The sequence below is a fragment of the Dermacentor variabilis genome, chromosome 6 (assembly GCF_050947875.1).
Source record: "Dermacentor variabilis isolate Ectoservices chromosome 6, ASM5094787v1, whole genome shotgun sequence".
In the NCBI taxonomy this organism is placed as follows: domain Eukaryota; kingdom Metazoa; phylum Arthropoda; class Arachnida; order Ixodida; family Ixodidae; genus Dermacentor; species Dermacentor variabilis.
The window spans coordinates 187,239,632-187,257,490 of record NC_134573.1 but is presented as its reverse complement, the minus strand read 5'-3'; the positions used below and the strand labels follow the sequence as shown (position 1 = coordinate 187,257,490).

General features: G+C 44.1%; 1 protein-coding gene across 1 annotated transcript in view; it reads right to left on the bottom strand.

Moving 5' to 3' along the window:
• The window catches only part of LOC142585961 (structural maintenance of chromosomes flexible hinge domain-containing protein 1-like), a 409,872-nt gene that overhangs the window by 68,275 nt on the left and 323,738 nt on the right, over positions 1 to 17,859 (bottom strand). The window contains exons 39-40 of the mRNA XM_075697096.1: positions 16,557 to 16,680; positions 4,438 to 4,557 (exon numbers count right to left, since the gene is read on the bottom strand). Coding sequence (XP_075553211.1) covers positions 4,438 to 4,557; positions 16,557 to 16,680 — 244 coding nt within the window. The remainder of the gene's footprint in view (positions 1 to 4,437; positions 4,558 to 16,556; positions 16,681 to 17,859) is intronic.

Genomic DNA, 17,859 nt, shown 5'->3' with positions numbered 1-17,859 from the left:
GGAGGTCAGAAATACATAGGCTTCTATGGGGGTGGTGTAGGGGAATGTGGGAAAGAATTTCATGAAATACAGAAATTCGTTACATAGAGGTTCGTTATATCCATGTTTAACTGTACATGGGATCTAGCGGCCAGAAAACGTATCACACGATCACAATTTGGCGACATACTGAATGTTGGTGGCGAAAAATCTGTTTCCCGGGAATGTATGAACCGGTAAGAAATTAGCGTAACTCTATTGGGCCAATTTTTGTTTTCTCGAACGTGAACGTTGGCAGCGGGAAAATGTACGTAACTGGAACGTGCAGGAGGTCTTACTGTATTAGTTCATAGTACTGAGGCATTGTTAACCTGACATGGACACTGAGTAACAATCGTTATTCGGAAAGTTCGGTGTTCTGAAGTTTGTAGCACTGAAATATATTTAAATTGAAGCTATGTGCAGTCAGCGGGGCATTTCTGAAACTTCGTTAATCTGAAAAGTCCATTAATGTGGTGTTTGTACTGAGTAATGAGGTTTCACTGTATACCAACCACTTTTCGCAGGTTATCGAGCTTAAAACAAATGGGTTTGGCTGTACTAGGGTCCTGCGGTTACATCAATATATAGCATGTCACGGTATCATTTGGCATTGTGGTTGGCAGTGAGATTGCCACTTCATGTGCCTGCTGATCTACAGTAGAACCCCGCTGTTACGTTCCTCACTGCTGCGTTTTCCCGGCTGCTACGTCGTTTTCATCCGGTCCCGGCATAGCTTCCATAGGATCCAATGTATAAGGAACCCCGCTGTTACGTCGTAGCTGTGAAAACGTTCCCGCATGATACGTCGCAACTTAGCACTCCGAGCCCGCCTGGGCTGAAGTAGGCAACGCGCTCCAGCCGCCATTTTGGCTTTTGACAAGTTTTGGCTGGGCTTGGCCGGGCTTGGCTATGGAACTGGCTGCAAGAAGCCGCACGCCAGTTCGAGAGGCCGCCACTAAGTGGCCATTCGTGAAAAATGCTCTCACTATCATCACTGTGATTAGGGTCACCGCATGGTTGTTGGACGGGTCGACTCACGGGGGAAGGAAACTCGGGAGAGGCCCTCACGTCACTCTTTGTGAAGCAAAAGTGAAACCGGAAGTTGGCGTTGCTCGTGGCGTTGCTCCGCCTATCGGGCCAGCTCTCCTCTCTTGTTTACATTTCTCCCACGGCGCGCCGCGCGCAACCGGGCTGCTCGGACGCGCGCGCTCCGCAGCAATACCAAACAATCGTTAGCAGGTTAGCATGATTACGCCAAAGAGGGCAAAATTTCCCGCGGATATTCCTTTGTCCGTTGCCATTGCCGTGGCGCGGTGACGACGAGGAGCACGAGCCGCATGATGCCGGGGAGTGGCCAAATCCTAGCTTTGGAGAAGCCGTCGCGGCTCTAGACCTCCTCCGCAGGTACGTCGCACCTCACAGCGACGCTGACAGCAATGCGGCCTTCCAGGCTATTGAGAAACGTGTGGCGATTTCTAGCGAGCGAAAGAAACGGCAAGCCATCATTCTAGCCTTTTTTAAGTCCTAAGCGCACTCTGTGGAAATAAATTGTCTATAGTTGAAGCTGCCCTTTTTTTCATTCATTTTCGGAGCTTTCCTCACTGTTGCGTTTTCCCGGCTGTTACGTTTTTTTTCCCCGGTCCGGTGAAAAACGTATGAACGGGGTTCCACTGTACACATTTCATGATTCCTGAATAGTGTGGTCCCACAATACTATTGCTGACGTTGAAGATCACCTTCGATGGTTACTGCAGAAAATTCTTTCCTGCAATCCTCATGTGTTTCTTTATCCCATTGGGGAATGACCAGGACGAATTTTTCTTCAACTGTGAGGCTTTTTCTTTCGAGGGACCCGTATGGGTTTCCTTTGTAGCAACTGCTACGAACAGGTGGATGTCTGATTTTCCCTTTGTTAATTACATTAGGGAATATTAGAAAGAAATGTGAAGTACAGTCAATGTCCAATTTTTAAAACTACATAGGGACCATGAAAACATCCGAAAAAGTGAATGAATGCCTTTTACTGCCTCCGAAGGCTCAAATCATCACAGGCACGTGTGAAATAGCTCTGAAGGCCTGGCAGTGCTCTTATTAGGTGTATCAGTGATCACATTGTGACAAGAGGTGCCGGCTGCGCGCACGTAAAGAGTGCAGACTGTCTCTTGTGACGGTGGCCCCTTTACACTCTTGCTATGCTTCACTACAATACATTCCTTTGCTTAACTGCGTCACTGTATTTGGCGAAGCTGACTTGTGAAAACTGGCATTATGCAATGCTTGACCCCTGCCATGCTTTCTGTGCTTTAAAGCCATCAACAAGAATTACGAATGCGGAGTCAGCACCATTGTTGACCATGATAAATCCACTCAAAAACGAAACAAAAAATTCACCGACGATTACAATACTCCCTAATGCGAAATTTGAGCACAGCTCTATACATGAAAGAAGCATGCATGTCAATATTTTGTATTATGCTTATATAGGTACACTGTTTATATTAGAAAGAGAATGCTGTTACCAGCGAGGCTGGCACTGATAATCTGTATCGTGCGTCACATTGCAAATGGAACGAAGTGTGATACGACTACCTCGCTAATTGACAGATCACGAGAGGCAGCCTGTGAGTGACGCATGGGCGATGCGAGGGCATTATTCACAGCAGCCGCAGGAGACAGACCTCTGCTTATGCAGCGCTTCGTTTTCATATACGGCATCAGCGGTTGTGCTCGTTGCATGCCTTATCGATGGCGTCATAGGTGAACAAACAATGGCGCGCTACTCTGGCACCATCTCGTAGCACTTGTTGCCCCAGAGCCAGTCTTGCATGGCACTACACTTTTTTTCTCAGGCTTTCACCGTACCCTCCTTCGCCACTTTCCTCCTCACACTCTTCTCGCTCTTTCATCCGTCGCTGTGCTCATTCGCTCGGTTATGCTGAGAGCGCCAGCGCTCAACGCAGGAACAGGCACCTAAGATCTGCACTCTAAAACACAGCACCAAACAGCAGGAAGCTAAGTAGTGAACATTGAACACGTGCAACCAAGTCCGCCTGTATTTCTGCTCATTTTGAGTTCACTGTACGCCGATGCAAGGACTGCAAAGGCTTCAGTCAGATCCGGAGGTGGAAGGCTCCAGAGCACATGGCAAATCATCATACGAATCAGAGTTGCTGTTTGATGCTGAGAGAACTTGCTCAATTACTTCATCATCGTTCAGTTCAGCACATGACGAAACAGCGCTGTCAAAGTCTGCGAAGTCTTCAAATTTAACGGCGGCAGGAATCGGCAGATCCCAGCCTAGCAGGTCATCAATGATGTCCGCATTTGAGCTCGTTGTGGTAGGCGGCAGTTCAGCCTCTTCAGTTGTGGAGTCGGGCTCATTCGGACTGCGACTCACAACTCATTTGGAGATGGACTGTGAGGGCATCATCGGTGCCATTTGACGTGGCCTAGCTATAATTCACGAAAAAGAACTCTTCGAGTCAGCAGAACGGTGTCTGGAACACAAACTAAACAAATAAGCACAGCATAGCAGAACGCTATCCATAAGGCAAACTCAACAAACAGACTGGCGATAGCGGGGCATGCGCAGAGGTGGCGGAAAAGGATATGATGATCACAATGCTGAAGCGACCTCACAATTAAGGTAAAGCCTCCAAGATTGGCAGTTGCAGTTAAATCTCAGAGGAATAGAGCAGCGACCAAGGCAATGCCTCAGAGATTACCATCTAGCATGTAATCTCTGAGGCCATACTTGATGCCTCACCGAGGTTGCCAGAGGAGATAACGGTGGCAGAATTGGCATATACTACAGCCACGGACAGAGTCTGGATAATAGAATGTAGAAGTGGCAGCTGTCTGAAATATCGGTCGTCTTTACACAATAAGTCTATGGGGCCAGTGGCGGTGCCACGAAGCTGTCCGAATTACTGAGCATGTCCGTATTATCGTGTCTAATTTACCGGTCAGCGACTGGATGTACCATCTGTTTGTATGTTGTAGGTGAATGTGCAACAAGATTTTATTGCGCAATACACTTTTTGGTGCTTGGTTCAAGTACTGCAAGTCTGCAGACTGCCATGATCATAGCTTATGGGACCAGGAATACTGTCATCTCTGTAGTAGTAGTAGCACAGACATGGAGTGTGCAGCAGGTAGCAGGGGCCATGTTATAGGTCCAGTTAGAAAGGGCAGCATTAGAATTTCTGGATAACAGCAACAGTTATCAGAGTCTGCCAGCCAGCATAAGCATGTTCAGAGAGGCAACTGCGCAAGCTCCAAGAAGCATTTTGTTTGTCCGACACTCATGGAAGTGTCTAGGTGTCAAACCTCCTCAGAGTCGCAGGAGTTTGCTATTGCAAACAGCAAGCATTAAAGTACATAAGAGGTCTGAAAACAGCAGTAAGAGCATCCTACCTTCAAGTTCAATGTAGATGTTCTCAGTTGTCTGGAACAGGTCCTCAAAAGTCTGCAGCTGCTTCAGCAGCTCTGTCCTCTTTTTGGTCAATTTCACCATCTCTTCTTGCTTTGATGCATCTGGAAGAAGTGAAAAGTAGAAGAGAGGTTGCGTTACGAAAACATGTGCAAGTGAATGTTCGTGCATCAATCAATTTGAAAATCAGAATTTAGCAGAAGAAAACTGGAACATTTTTTAAGTAATACTTCTTACACCTTGCAAATATCGAAGTGGTACAATCGAACCTCAATAGAGTAAAACCTCATTATTTCAGTCTTGCAACCAAGAAATAACCCATCTTTAACCAGGATTTCCAATTATCCGAAAACAAGAAAATGTAAAGATCAGCTATAAAACATGATATGAAGGCTGCACACCTTTATTGTCCTGTGTCCGCTACTCCCTGAAGTACCGTGAAAACCAGAATAATGGGATAATATTAGTACCATAAGAAAGAAAGAAAAGAGGTTCATCCATGTGGCATGAACAGGAAGCCGATAAGTGTAGCCCTGGCCTTGAGAAGTAATCTTTTGTATAACAAGCTGATATTTCTGTAAGAATTGCTACATGCTTTCTTGTCCCAATTTCTCAGGATATCTACAAATCAACTTTTTAGGCAATACAAGCTAATTTTTCAAAAGCATCATCATCATGATCATCATCAGCCTGGTTACACCCACTGCAGCCCCCCCCCCCCCCCCAAAGGCCTCTCCCATACTTCTCCAAAACGACGCTTTTAGACCATGTGCAGCCCTGCATGCTGCCATAGCCACATGCGCTCTGAATTTTAGAAGCATGTGATTTCTTAGAAACTTGAGCGAGCTAGAGTGAAGAAATTTAGCTTCCATATGTGGTCAAAACTTGGATCCATATGAAATGGTATGCAAAATGGCCTAGTGTGTGCTGCCATGCAACCAGGCACACCATAGTTCTGCCGTTCCACTCAGAGCCCCGAAGGCAGTGTAGCTTGACAGGTGTAACTTTCCTTAAATTGTAAAATACACAAAATAAAGCACAAACAATAAAATATAAAGAATGTATTAACTGTGCATATGGTGCAGTTTCATAAGAGCCCACTTATGTACATTAATTTGCAGTAACGAGGTGGCCCTGCAACACAAGTAGTAAAGTTTCAAAGTAGAGCATTGCGACTTAATGTTGTTCGCAACTTTGAGTGACAATTGAAATTATAAATCCCACATAAACTGTGAACAGCATATTCAGTTTTATAACTACAAATAATAGCTTCTTATTTTCATCAAAAGTGCCTTTGCATCACTTTTCAATATCAAAACAGTTACTAGATGCGTGGTATGGATGGGACACAAGACTATGACTTGTTTCTGGCTCCTGAGTTTGCTTCCAGAGCTTCCAATGTGCAAACTAATGGCCTTCAATGTGCAGACAAAAGCTGTGGCAGCAATGACACCTATGAGACCCAATAATGCAGGGCGCCGATCATGTGGATTGAGAACGCACTGCCATTTCTCATATTTGGAGCTGAATAGAAGGTGGAAAGTTACATCGCCTGGTGTTTCTGAAGTGAATTTAACCCTGTAGCCGCCAAACCCGAGCTGTACTCGTCACACGAGTTTGTACCAATATCGCCAACGATGAGTCACACTCGTCCAGCCTGATTTTCTTCTCCTCCTGGTGCCAAAGACTTATCACGGTTGTCAATTGTTTTGCTTGCAATTTTCAACCCTAGATGGCGGTATTCTGCGAAAAACCATATGTCGTGCCTTTCGCACGTGTTTTAAGCCTGGCAACAGTCACTTCATAATGGCGCTTCGCAAGAAGAATGCCAGAGGCGGCGATGCTGAAAGAAAAAGAGATGCTTCTTGGAGCAGTTCAGAAAGCAATGTTAATGACGACATAGAATTTGTGTCCGACAGTGAGTCGGACGTTGTCTTTACCCTGGATATTGCTTCAGATGATGATGATGACGACGACAGTAACGCACCGAGCAGAGCACGTGTGTGGCAGTATGTGAACACCAATAACCCGCCACCTACGCCTCTACGGTTTCCCTTCTCTTCAGTGCTCGGAATCTTGCGGCAGCCCACTGACGAGAATGACATTCTCGGCTGGTTTCATGTATTTTTTGACTGGGGCATCATTGACCTAATCGTCATGGAGACAAACCATTATGCAGTAGCGTACTTTGCTGCTTGGGGTTCTACATGGAAACTGGTAGACTGCGATGAGATTATGGTCTTCCTTGCGCTGATAATATTTCAGGGTATTGTCGGTAAACCTCAAGTTGAGATGTATTGGTCAACAAAGGAAGTTTTTGGGACACCAGTGTTCAGGAAGACCATGAGCAGGAACCGCTTCAATGCATTGATGCGCTGCCTTCATTTCACCAACTTGAAAACCGTGGATGAACCTACCTATCCGCAGCCCCCCCGGCTATGGAAGCTGTGACCCGTTATCACAAGGCTGAACGAGGCATTTCTGGCTGCCTTCAGTATGTTCCGACTCATTATTATGGCATACATTGAGGGAAAGCCGCCCTCAACAGCAGTTTTCTTTTTTTAATTTCTGTGCTGCTTCTAAAGAGAAATCAATGATGTAATATACTTTCAGAATCAGAATTGCATGGAAAAAATTATGACTACTTAAAAAATTTGGCGATTTTGGTATGTTTTTTGTAATTTAAGTTGGAGGTTAAAAGGTTAGGGTGCTAGTCAGAGCCTCTTAAATCGAAAGTCCTGTTCTGTTGCTAGGAAGCTGCAGCTAAGTTTTAGCACACTGGCTGCTCAAGTTATGCAGTTAAATACAGCCAATGACCGATTATTTGGACACCAATAGTTCGGACAAGCTTGATTATTAGGAGATCTCCCCGGCACCACCACTAGCCCCATAGACTTAACCATTAAGGCACTGTACACACAATTGTGTACAACAATATTAGTGCATCAACAGCAAAAGCAATGATGAAAATAATGATAGTTAAAATGTGTTGCACATCTTGAAACACTTCCAACTGGACTTGTGCTGCAAGATTGACTAACATTTGCAAATCTTTGCAAATCTTTTTTAGTAAAACGAGTGGGAAGGTAGATGGCTGGGTATTCTTGCTCTATGTGAGTATGTCGTTTTATGTAGCACGTTCACTTCTTTCATTGTTTTTCACTATGTGTTGCACCAGGCATAATTCTTTAGTGGCTCGATAGCTGCAATTTCCAGCCCGCTAGACATAAAATAGTTGGTGTTCTCATATCTGATAATCCTGCAGCAAGTTTTTGCATGAAGTCCACATTCTGTAAACTTCACAAAACTCAGTAAATTGAAATTTCCTGATACACTCAGCAGCTTATTCTAAAGGTGTGAGAAATGCAATGAAAGTAAGATATTAAGAGAAATAATTGACATCTGAAAGGGGTAATTTATAAGGACAACCGAAATTTTGGGCACCTTACAGCAAGTCGTGTGATAATTCGGACTTTGACTGCATAATTGTGGGCAAATATTGCCACCGAGCCAAGCAAAATAGGGATATTTTCATTCTAAGACGTTGCCAGCATGGTCATCGGCCATGTCGCTGTTCCTCCACGAAACTGAACCTAGCAAAGCCTAGTCGATCTAGAAGTTGCCAATAAGAATTCAATGCATGCATTGATTGCACTTTCGCCTACCAGTAGCGAGAGCACGACAATGGTCGAGATAGGGACTTCAATCTTACAGCGATGTTTTCCGCTCCATTCTACGCGCCTCTTATCATCCACTGTTTATGGCTGGCTGATCCCGTTGATAATGCGTGTGGACCGTCTCTCTGATTACTGACACTTGAAATATGTCAAAAGGAATAGCATAAAAGGCATTGCTAGAAAATAGCGGCCACGGAACGTCTAGGTCAAGGGCAAGTGTATGTGTACAGAGTAACATGCATTGACAAACTTGGACCTTAATCTTAGACCATCACTTTCTAAAAGTACTTTCATTTTTTCAATATTTCGCGTGACAAGCACCGGACACGTCGATGGGTGGCAGCATTTTCACAAGGTGATAAGCCAGAGTGCTTGGCATTGTGCCAAGAATGCTGTCACTCGCAGATGCCAATGCGTCTTGCACTAGTCGCACATAATACAGCATGCTCAGCATTGTGCCACGAATGCCAGCACTCCTAGGTGCAGATGCATCTTTGCTATAGTCCCGCCAAATTAAAGGCACCGCTCAAAGTGATGATCCGTGACTACGGCACACCTTTTTTGGCCCTTTCTTGAATAAAGTAATTTATTTTAGCGCAAATCCAGTATTTCCGACTGCTGGTAATTTGCATGTTTTAGCCGTCACTGTGGAGCCTGAAAGGTTGGTCAGCATTCATAGAAAATTTCAAGGCTGTGCAAATGCTTCAACTCAGTCTGGTAAAATCTACCATATAAAGAACTTTCTAATCTCCTGAAATTGAAGATGCAATGGCTTTGATTGTAATGCGTGCATTGATTTTTGTACTTAGAAAAGAAAAGCAAAATGCAATACTCTTGACCGTTTCCTCACGAGATTTTGATGGTAAGAAAGAGAAATAGCGATTTGTAATCCTTTAGTACAGAGAAAATTTGGATTCCACCTATTGCCCCTTTGTTTTAAAATTAAATTTTGGGGTTTCACATGCTAGGACCACAATACGATTATGAGGTCTACTGTAAAGGGGGACTCCAGATTAATTTTTGACCACCTAGTGTTCTTTAATGTGCATCCAAATCTAAGTCCAGTGCCCACCGATAATTTGGACTCGATGGAGACCACCAAAATGTTTTAATAACCGGGAGTACAAAATACCAGATTAACACCAAAATAAGTGACGTTATTCTGCAAGTGCCCAAAAAGGGGTGTGGTATTTTCGAATCGTCAATTTCGAGGACACCTTCAATGTTACGCACTTACCACAAGGTGCATCGGTATCTACGAGCGACAGCATTACTAACACAGTGCAAAGCATGCTGCCTCATTACAGTGTGGAAATGCCACCATTGGCAGACACATCCAGTGCTAGTAATGCAAAACATCCCGAGAATGATAATACTTTATTCTGGTATAATGCAGAATGCAATATACAAAGAGACCAGAGTAAAATTCCGAGGAGCTTAACAAGCACTGGTCTGCCAAAATGAAAGTACAATTGACTTCTGTTCATTCGACCCCAACAGGACCGACAAAATAGAATGAATAATCCAACAGGCCTAATCAAACAAGATGCAGTAGAGGCACCTGAACACACCTATGATTCATTTGGAAGTATTTGCTCGAGTTTAACACGCTTCCAAATCAAATGCATGCAAATTTTCCATGTGTCCAAAGTATAAAACTAACGTAAAAATTATTAAGTTCCTAACCAAAGTAGCATCTAACGTGCATACGATGTTTTGAAATGATGGCCGGATTTCTTAAGTTATCTTCACTGCAATACAGCCATGTTATGTGGCCAATCGCTGTAACACTGCTAAGGTGGTTTTGATTTCATATCCAACTGTACCACAAGGGCAATTTTCGGCCCAATTTCCTTGGAAAACAAAAGGCGCGCATTGGAATCGAGTAAGCACCGTACTTAGACATTGTGAGTTACTGGCATTGCTTGAAAATCTGCCCAGGGTGGGGAGCAAATAGGTGTTTCTGACGGAGGATGACCTGTATTAAATGCATTCACTGTACCCTAAGCCCCGCCGAGACGGACGCTGCCACTAAAGGGGTTGTTATTGGAGTCACCATATAGGTCAGGTACATACGAGGTGACTGGTCAAGTTTGAATTATCCAGCAAATGCCAATTTTCGGATCGAAATAACAAACACACATAGAAATGCATAGGCACTGGCCGCGACCTTTGGTTAAGATCGATTTAACCAAAAAATGGAATTAACCTGAGTTGAATTACCAGAAGTCTACTGCATCTTCAGAAAATGATTGTTGAAGAATACGGCTAAAGCTTTTCCATGTTTTGCAGCGTGCACAAACGCTTGCCTGTGGCCTAGACATTCTGCGGTCGTGATTTTCTAGAAAGGCCCAGGCTTTTTCACACTTCGTCAATAGTCAGAGCGATGCTCCAGGCTTGTTAACAACGGGAACAGCTGGCCATGAATGGTGGATGATAAGGGTGGAATAGAATCAAGTGGAAGGCATCTTGTATTTTGACCACTGTCATGCTGTTGCTACTGACAGACAGAAGTACAGTCAAACCCCAGCACAATTAGGTCCGCATCAACGAAATCACCACAGCAAAGATTTCATTCCCTGTCGATGTCGCACACAACATAATGCATCGAAATTTCCTCTAAGACTAAATACTTCACGGACACGATTTCACTTCAACAAAATTTCTTCATAGCGCACACCTGAAGAAAACTATTTAAATTACAGCTCACCCAAAACTGCTGTCACATGCCCTGGCAAACAACCAATCTTGATAGTGTAAAAAATACAAACTTGTGACGCCGCTTGGTCCATGAAGCAACGTAAACAAAACAGAAAGCCACCATGCCTTGATAGTGATGATGATGCAACATGTTCTTATCAAGGAGCATCCAAGCTCCAAGAAAGCGATCTGCATACATCCGATAATTTTTACTTTTTATATTTCTGTTCACGCATTTGTTATAAAGTTGTGAGAATGGGTCCGATGTACAACTGCAACACAGCGACGGCCTGCCCCTGGGTGACAGACACAGATCTCGAAAGTCATGCTTTTTGCTGGCTGCAAACAGCAGAAGCCATAGGAAACTATGGTAGAAGGAACAGCGTGAGCCAGTTCGGAGTAAAGTCCAACTCTGGAATGGTGCGCCACCTGTAGGATGTGACAACTGTAGGATTGCGTCGCCATAGGAGATTGCCTCCCAACACATAAGAAAGCATGTCACAGCTGACAAAGAAGCAGAAGATTTTATCCCCTGGAAACCAAGGCATGATTATCGCACAGGTCAAAGCTGGGAGAAAAAAATTCATCCATCACAGATTTTTGTGATTGCAATGAGTTAATTCTCAATGATATTGAAGAGCAAGGATGATATAACCGAAGTGCTAGATTCAGGGACGTCAGCAATGCATAAAGGCTAAACTACAGTGCAGTCCATTTATAATGATTTCAAGAAGAACGAAAATCCAATCGTTACAACCTATCATCACTATAGCTCGACTGCAGTAAAAAAAGAAAAAAGCTGCCAAACATATTTTTTGTAGCTCTGAAACCAAATTTGCCACCTATGATTAAAAAAAAAGAAGTGACGTAGAGAAACAGCAGTGAAAAACGAAATGTTTATTTATACTTTTAAACAGCGCGTCAAGCGTTAGGCGTGCTGAAATAGTCAGAAATCTGCACTTGCTTTTGCAGAAGCTTCAGATTCGCAAACACAGTGTGCATTGTGTCCAACAGCTACACAAACACCGGTGGCTATAATTTAGCGTGCATGAAATCAATGAGCGACTCTATCGATAACAGTACACTTTGCATGAACATTGGGGTCGGTGTCAAAGATGGGCCACTGTCAATCTCGTTGTCTCCGTTGCACAACACCGCCGTCTGTCGTAAAAACGACTGCCCCGTCAGAGCTTCTTTACGGAACGAGGCAGCGCTACCTGCACTCAGAAACTCCTCCATCGAAGCACCACCTATTTTATTGCCAGTAGCTACGGGCTCCCGGAGTTTGGTAATGTCAGTGGCTGCCACTGTGTTGGTTTCACCCATGAGGGTTTCGGCAGGGCACACAAAGCCCGCCGTTTCCATTCGTCGGCAAGATCACTGGTTCTAGCCTCCATGATTGTAGCGCTCCAGGTTTTCAGAATCGTCGATATCATCAACTGTGCAAACTGGTACTTTGAGTCTGACAAAATTTGCAGCTTCGTCTCAAGTAACACAGCCGTGCACTTTGTTGGGGCACCTATCACTGCTTCTGCGGCGCATTTCCACACTCGCTGAGGAAGAGAGGGAGATTGTAGAAAGGGAGCGCAGGCGCAGTTCACTTCTCACTTCGCCTTTTTTTTTTCCCATCTCTGTTCGCTTGCCGGCAATGCGGGTGTGAAGTAGCTGTCCCCATCTTGTGGCATGCTGTGCCAACTTGCAATGCTCTTCGTGGCTTTCGCAATCGGCGTGCTGGCGGGACACGCTGCACAATAATGGCAGCAGATACGAACTCGTGTAGGCAAACTTTTTCCCCCGTCTCGGTTAAGGGGAACTTAGCAAAGCAAATTTCTCAATTATTCTGTATGGAAAACACCGCTCAAAAGGCAGAATTTCGATCGTTATATCCAATGTGCGGTGAATAACATATCGATATATATTGTGTGTTTTTCTCATAGCCCTAATGCATAAGTTGATACCCTAAAGTCAACTTATTGTTATAACCGATATATCATTATATGTGGTATCGTTATAAGTGGATTGCACTGTACAGATATGCTTGCAGGCACGAAACCTCGTACACAGGCACTTTGCGTTTGTAATGCATAGCAAGGAATGGCGGTTTGAACTTACAAGACACGCACTAGCGCTTGCCCTCTTGGCTCACTATTTTCGCTTTGGTAGATAGTGTTCCGCATTTATGAGAGGCAGCCAGAGCACTGATATTTGTCTGGGGGAGATAGCACTACTCGTGCCATGCTTTGACAGGTACAATGTGTCTCACACCTTCTACACACGCGTAGGCACTGTGAGTTTTTGCGTGCTGGCTAGTGTACGTTAGTTTGGCCTTAACTCTTTGCTTACCGCGCCATAGAGCAGCGATCACTATGGATCAATGGTTTTGAATGCCCCGCCAAAAATAAAACTCTGCGCTTATGGACACCTGGCACCATCTGGACAGTAAGAGGAGAACTACTGCGCATTTTCTTTCTTTTTTTTTTTTTTCCACACCGGCACGAGGACTCTTGCAAAAAAAAAAAAGCAGCAGCAGCAGCAGTGGAGTGGAGTTTTCGCAACATGCCACCGAAGACGCGTTGTGCGCCGCTGAAGAAGTCTTCTCAAAGTGATTCCGCTGCTTCTGATGCCAATATTCTCGATATGAGCAGTAGTGAGGAGTCCGTGGAGGACATTGGATCATCTGATTTCGACTCCGACAGTGTTGATTCGTCTACATAGCGCGGATGTTCAACTAGTGTGGCAAGGTAAGCACAGTTTCGGATGTCAATGTTATTGTTATACGGTGTGCATGCTTTGTAATTAACGACACCTATTTACATTTTTCTTTTAGGGTGTCAACTACATATGGAGCCGATATTTTGCCAAACACACCGTGCTGAGTCAAGTTCTCCCCAAAACAAGCACCTGGCGTAGACCTGGACATGACGTGCCCGAGTGAGACGAGGAAGTTTCTTAGTGCACTGGACATGTTCATGATGTGTTTACCGCTGACATGATTGCCACTTTCTGCGCACAAAACAAGTGTATGTGGATGAAGATTTTTGAGAAGCCCAGCTATGGTCAGCCAGATGGCTCTTGGCTAGAGGTCACGCCCCCTGAGATGTTGCATTTCATTGCACTGTTGATTTAAATGGGCATCGTACAACTGGCTCGGCTCCATTTGTATTGGAACACCGGAACAATATATGGCGGTCTACTCCCAGGGAAGATCATCAGCAGGAAGTGTTTCTTGCCCCTGCTGTTTTTCTTGCATGTCTCGGACACTGAGGATGATAGCGCTGCTTCAGCTGGAAAACTGCAGAAGGTACTCGTGCTACTTCGACAAATCAACGAGGTGTCGGCACAATTTTTTCAGCCACGGGAAGCCATTTCAGTCTATGAAAGGATGGTGAAATCTAAAGCACGCTCGGGAATCAGGCAATATATTCGTGACAAGGTGATGAACTGGGGTTACAAATTGTGGGTTTTAGCTGAGTCGGAAACTGGATACACATTGCAATTCTTTGTTTACATGGGCAAGCGGGAAACAACGGGACCGCATGGATTGGCTTTTGATGTAGTCGGTAAACTTTGTGATAAATATTTAGGACAGGGATACAAAATTTACATGGACAATTTTTCAACCTTGAAGCACCTTTTCAAACACCTCCTTGAGAGCAAAATGCTGGCATGTGGAACAACAAGAAAAGATTGTCGAGGCTTCCCTGGCAATCTGAAAGATTCAAAATGAGAAAAGAAAGCCCAACGAGGAAACATTCGTGGGGTCAGGGAAGCAAATGTTGTTTCTTCAGTGAAAGGACCGCCCGGCTGTAAGTCTAATGAGCACCATTCATACAGCCAATGAACATGTCCCTGCAATGAGACTTGCAAAAGTGGGCAACAAATGGAGCGAAAGGACCATAAAAAAAGCCCTTGTTGTTGCTTGAGTACAACACAGGTATGCTGGGCATTGACAAATTTGATGATATCATTGGCACATACAATGTCTTTCGTAAATGTGTGTGTTGCTGGAAAACAGTTTTTCCACTGCATAGATCTTGCAAATACAGTAAAACCTCATTAATTCGATGTCATCGGGACAGCAAAAAATCTTCAAATTAAGCGGGTTTTCGAAATCACCGAACACAGACAAAAATGCAACCTAGGCAAAAAATTTCGCTGAAAGAATGTGGCACCTTTATTCGACGATCTTGGGATAACTTAAGGGGGGACATGGCCCTCGAAAACTGAAAAATCGCGAAAAAGTAATTTTTGGAGAACCATATTTTTGGGTTGTATGCCCCATAAGCTACCTGTTCTGTAATTATCAGCACCTAATTCAACCACTAGTAAAAAAAAAAAAAAAAAAAAAAAAACTCTACTTTTGAGACCACAGCGGCCCCCAAAACACACGAAAATACCGAAATGAAGTCAAAGTTTGCGCCATTCCCGGCCCATGCGGCCTGCCAGCACCATCTTGGTATCATTTTGACTGTTCTTTGTCTCTGTTTTGCACTTTGCAAAATGGCATCGTCGGCGCAGTTGAAGCGCTATTGGCATTTTCCCATGATGCGATGCAGAGCACTGATTGGGCAGATCAGTGCGTTCAAATCTTGCGAGCTAAAGCATGCCTGGCATTGGCTGGTGTGCGGGCGGCGGCGGCTGCTTCCTTCGATACCGCGCCCACCACACTCACGCCGTTGTTGCCCCGTTGTTCCATCCGCCTCAACAGGCGTCTGCTTGCGAGCTGCGCTATCTTTTAAATTATTTTCTCAGCTTTTTCTCTTGCATGCGATGCCGGCAACGAAGCCCAAGACAGTGCAGATGTTCAGTGCACGGAAGCGTGATATGCGACTTGTACAAGCATCGGACTTCCGATCTTCTGCAGCGATTTCCGACTGCGTAGATGCTTGCAGCGGCGGAACTGTGCTGTCGGCTGTTACCAGTTGAGAATCCGACACATAGAGTGTGCCTGTAGCCGCAAGAGCTAATTAGAAGCTCCGCAGGAGCTTTCTGATAAGAACACAGGTGTTCAACTTTAAGGCCTGTTTTCTCAGAATGGATTTTTTCGCTAGTAGTGGTGCTAGGGAAGGAGATATCTCAAGAACCGCTCTTCAGATTTGTGGCCCATTCTTTTTTATTCTGTTCTTGAATGACTTTGCCAGGGTGTAACAAGCTTCTTTTTTTTTTTATTGAAAACTTGATCAGTTAATTTATAATAAGCAATTAATTTTTAAAGAATGTGGTCATTACTGGCTACATCAAATTCAAAGTTGTGTTAAAATTTTTTGGAGAGGAAATTAAAGAAAAGGGCTTCTTAGCCCCCTGGGATATCTATCAAGGGATCATCACAGTGAATTTCGGCTTCCTGCGATGTCCTGGGATTTCTCCAGGCTCTTTCTGAGGCATATACATGAACAACCTAGTTAGACCTCAATAACTCTGGAACATATAAACACATCTTCACGAACCTTTGCAGTTCTTCATAGTTTGGTGATGTGAATGTACCCTGAAAGTTTCATCCGGATATATTAAAAAATAAAAAAGTCTCCAAGGTAGCCTCTCCCCTTAAAATTAACAGTTGGCGACTGTGACTACTAGATACCTGGCCTGAGCTATTTTTGCTAATGGTGATGCACCGACACATGGCACTGCTCCAATTCAGCGTACACACAGAGTCGATTGTCCCGATTGTAACAATTGCTACTAGGGCTGTGTTACAGGATGTCTTGTTCACTGTCAGTACTTACCATTGTAGAAAAGGAATGGCACTTCATAATTGGGAAGGGCCATCTTGTTGTGCAGCTTGGGTGTAAATCGCAGAATGTACTGGAAGCCATCCACTCCCTCAGTGTTCTCTTGGATCTGCAGGTTCTATGGGCACAAAAAACCAATGTGACTCATTATATGGTGAAATATAAATAAATCTCATGGGCCGGCTAAAAATTGTTCGTTGTTTTGAAATGCATCGAAAACACGCCAAATTGTCGTCAGCAACTCAATTTATCATGAGGAATCATTTCCATTGGCAAACGGTACATCAACAAACACTTTTATGCCAATAACAAAGAGGCACACAATTAGAGTGAGAACGCATGTTCATGTTAAATCTTCATCACCTGGTGCGAGCACAACTCGGACAGCCTCAGATTTGCTAAAGCTGTGTGAATGTGTGCCCAGCTATATGGTCACGTGCCAACCAGATAGTGAGACACGGCAGTTCCATCTGCGGTAGGATGAAACACAACGATGAAGGCTGACAGAGGTCATGACACAGTGATTCTTGAGCACGTGCCGACTGTCACCAACTATTCACGCAGCGATCTGTTTCTTCAGAGTGTAGATAACATGCCTCGAGCCATCGCATCCACTACATATAAAACTCACTGATATTGCTTGTGGCGTTCAGTAGAGTGTACAGCGAGCACATTGTTGGCATATCCAAGATCTGTACATGTTGCACCACTTACATCAATTGTCGTCAAACATTACCACAGCCCTGAAGCATGATACTTAAAAGCATCCACAAGTTCAATCACTTTGCTTGTGTTTTCCACAAACTTAATAATCGATCTTGGGTTTAGATGGCATTTTAAGCAAACCCACCTTTTGCCAGTGTTCTTTTTTCCCCTCAATCTTTCAATATTATCGCAATCACAAATGATGCAATAGGTGTTATTTTGCAGTCTTTACAGTGCTGACAGTGTTGGTTTGTGTAGTTTCCCCCATGTTTAGTTTCTATCCCTGCGGGTTGCCATTATTGCGAGCGATGGTGAGAGAGCTGACGCAGATTTGTAATCGCAGCCATCCAGGAATATCTGCTCTTGATAGTGGCATTCATAATTTTTCATGGTTTTGCAAGTTGCAAATGTCTGTGATACTTCCGGTTAGAAATTCATTATTTTGAAGTGCTGCTAATACAAAAAAAGCATAAAATTTCACACACTTTAGAAATATTCATAATGCTCAAATTCATATTACTGAGGTACTTTTACATTAAAACAATAGGAATAGGATGCGGAATTTTTCAAATGTTTATTAATCTGAACATAT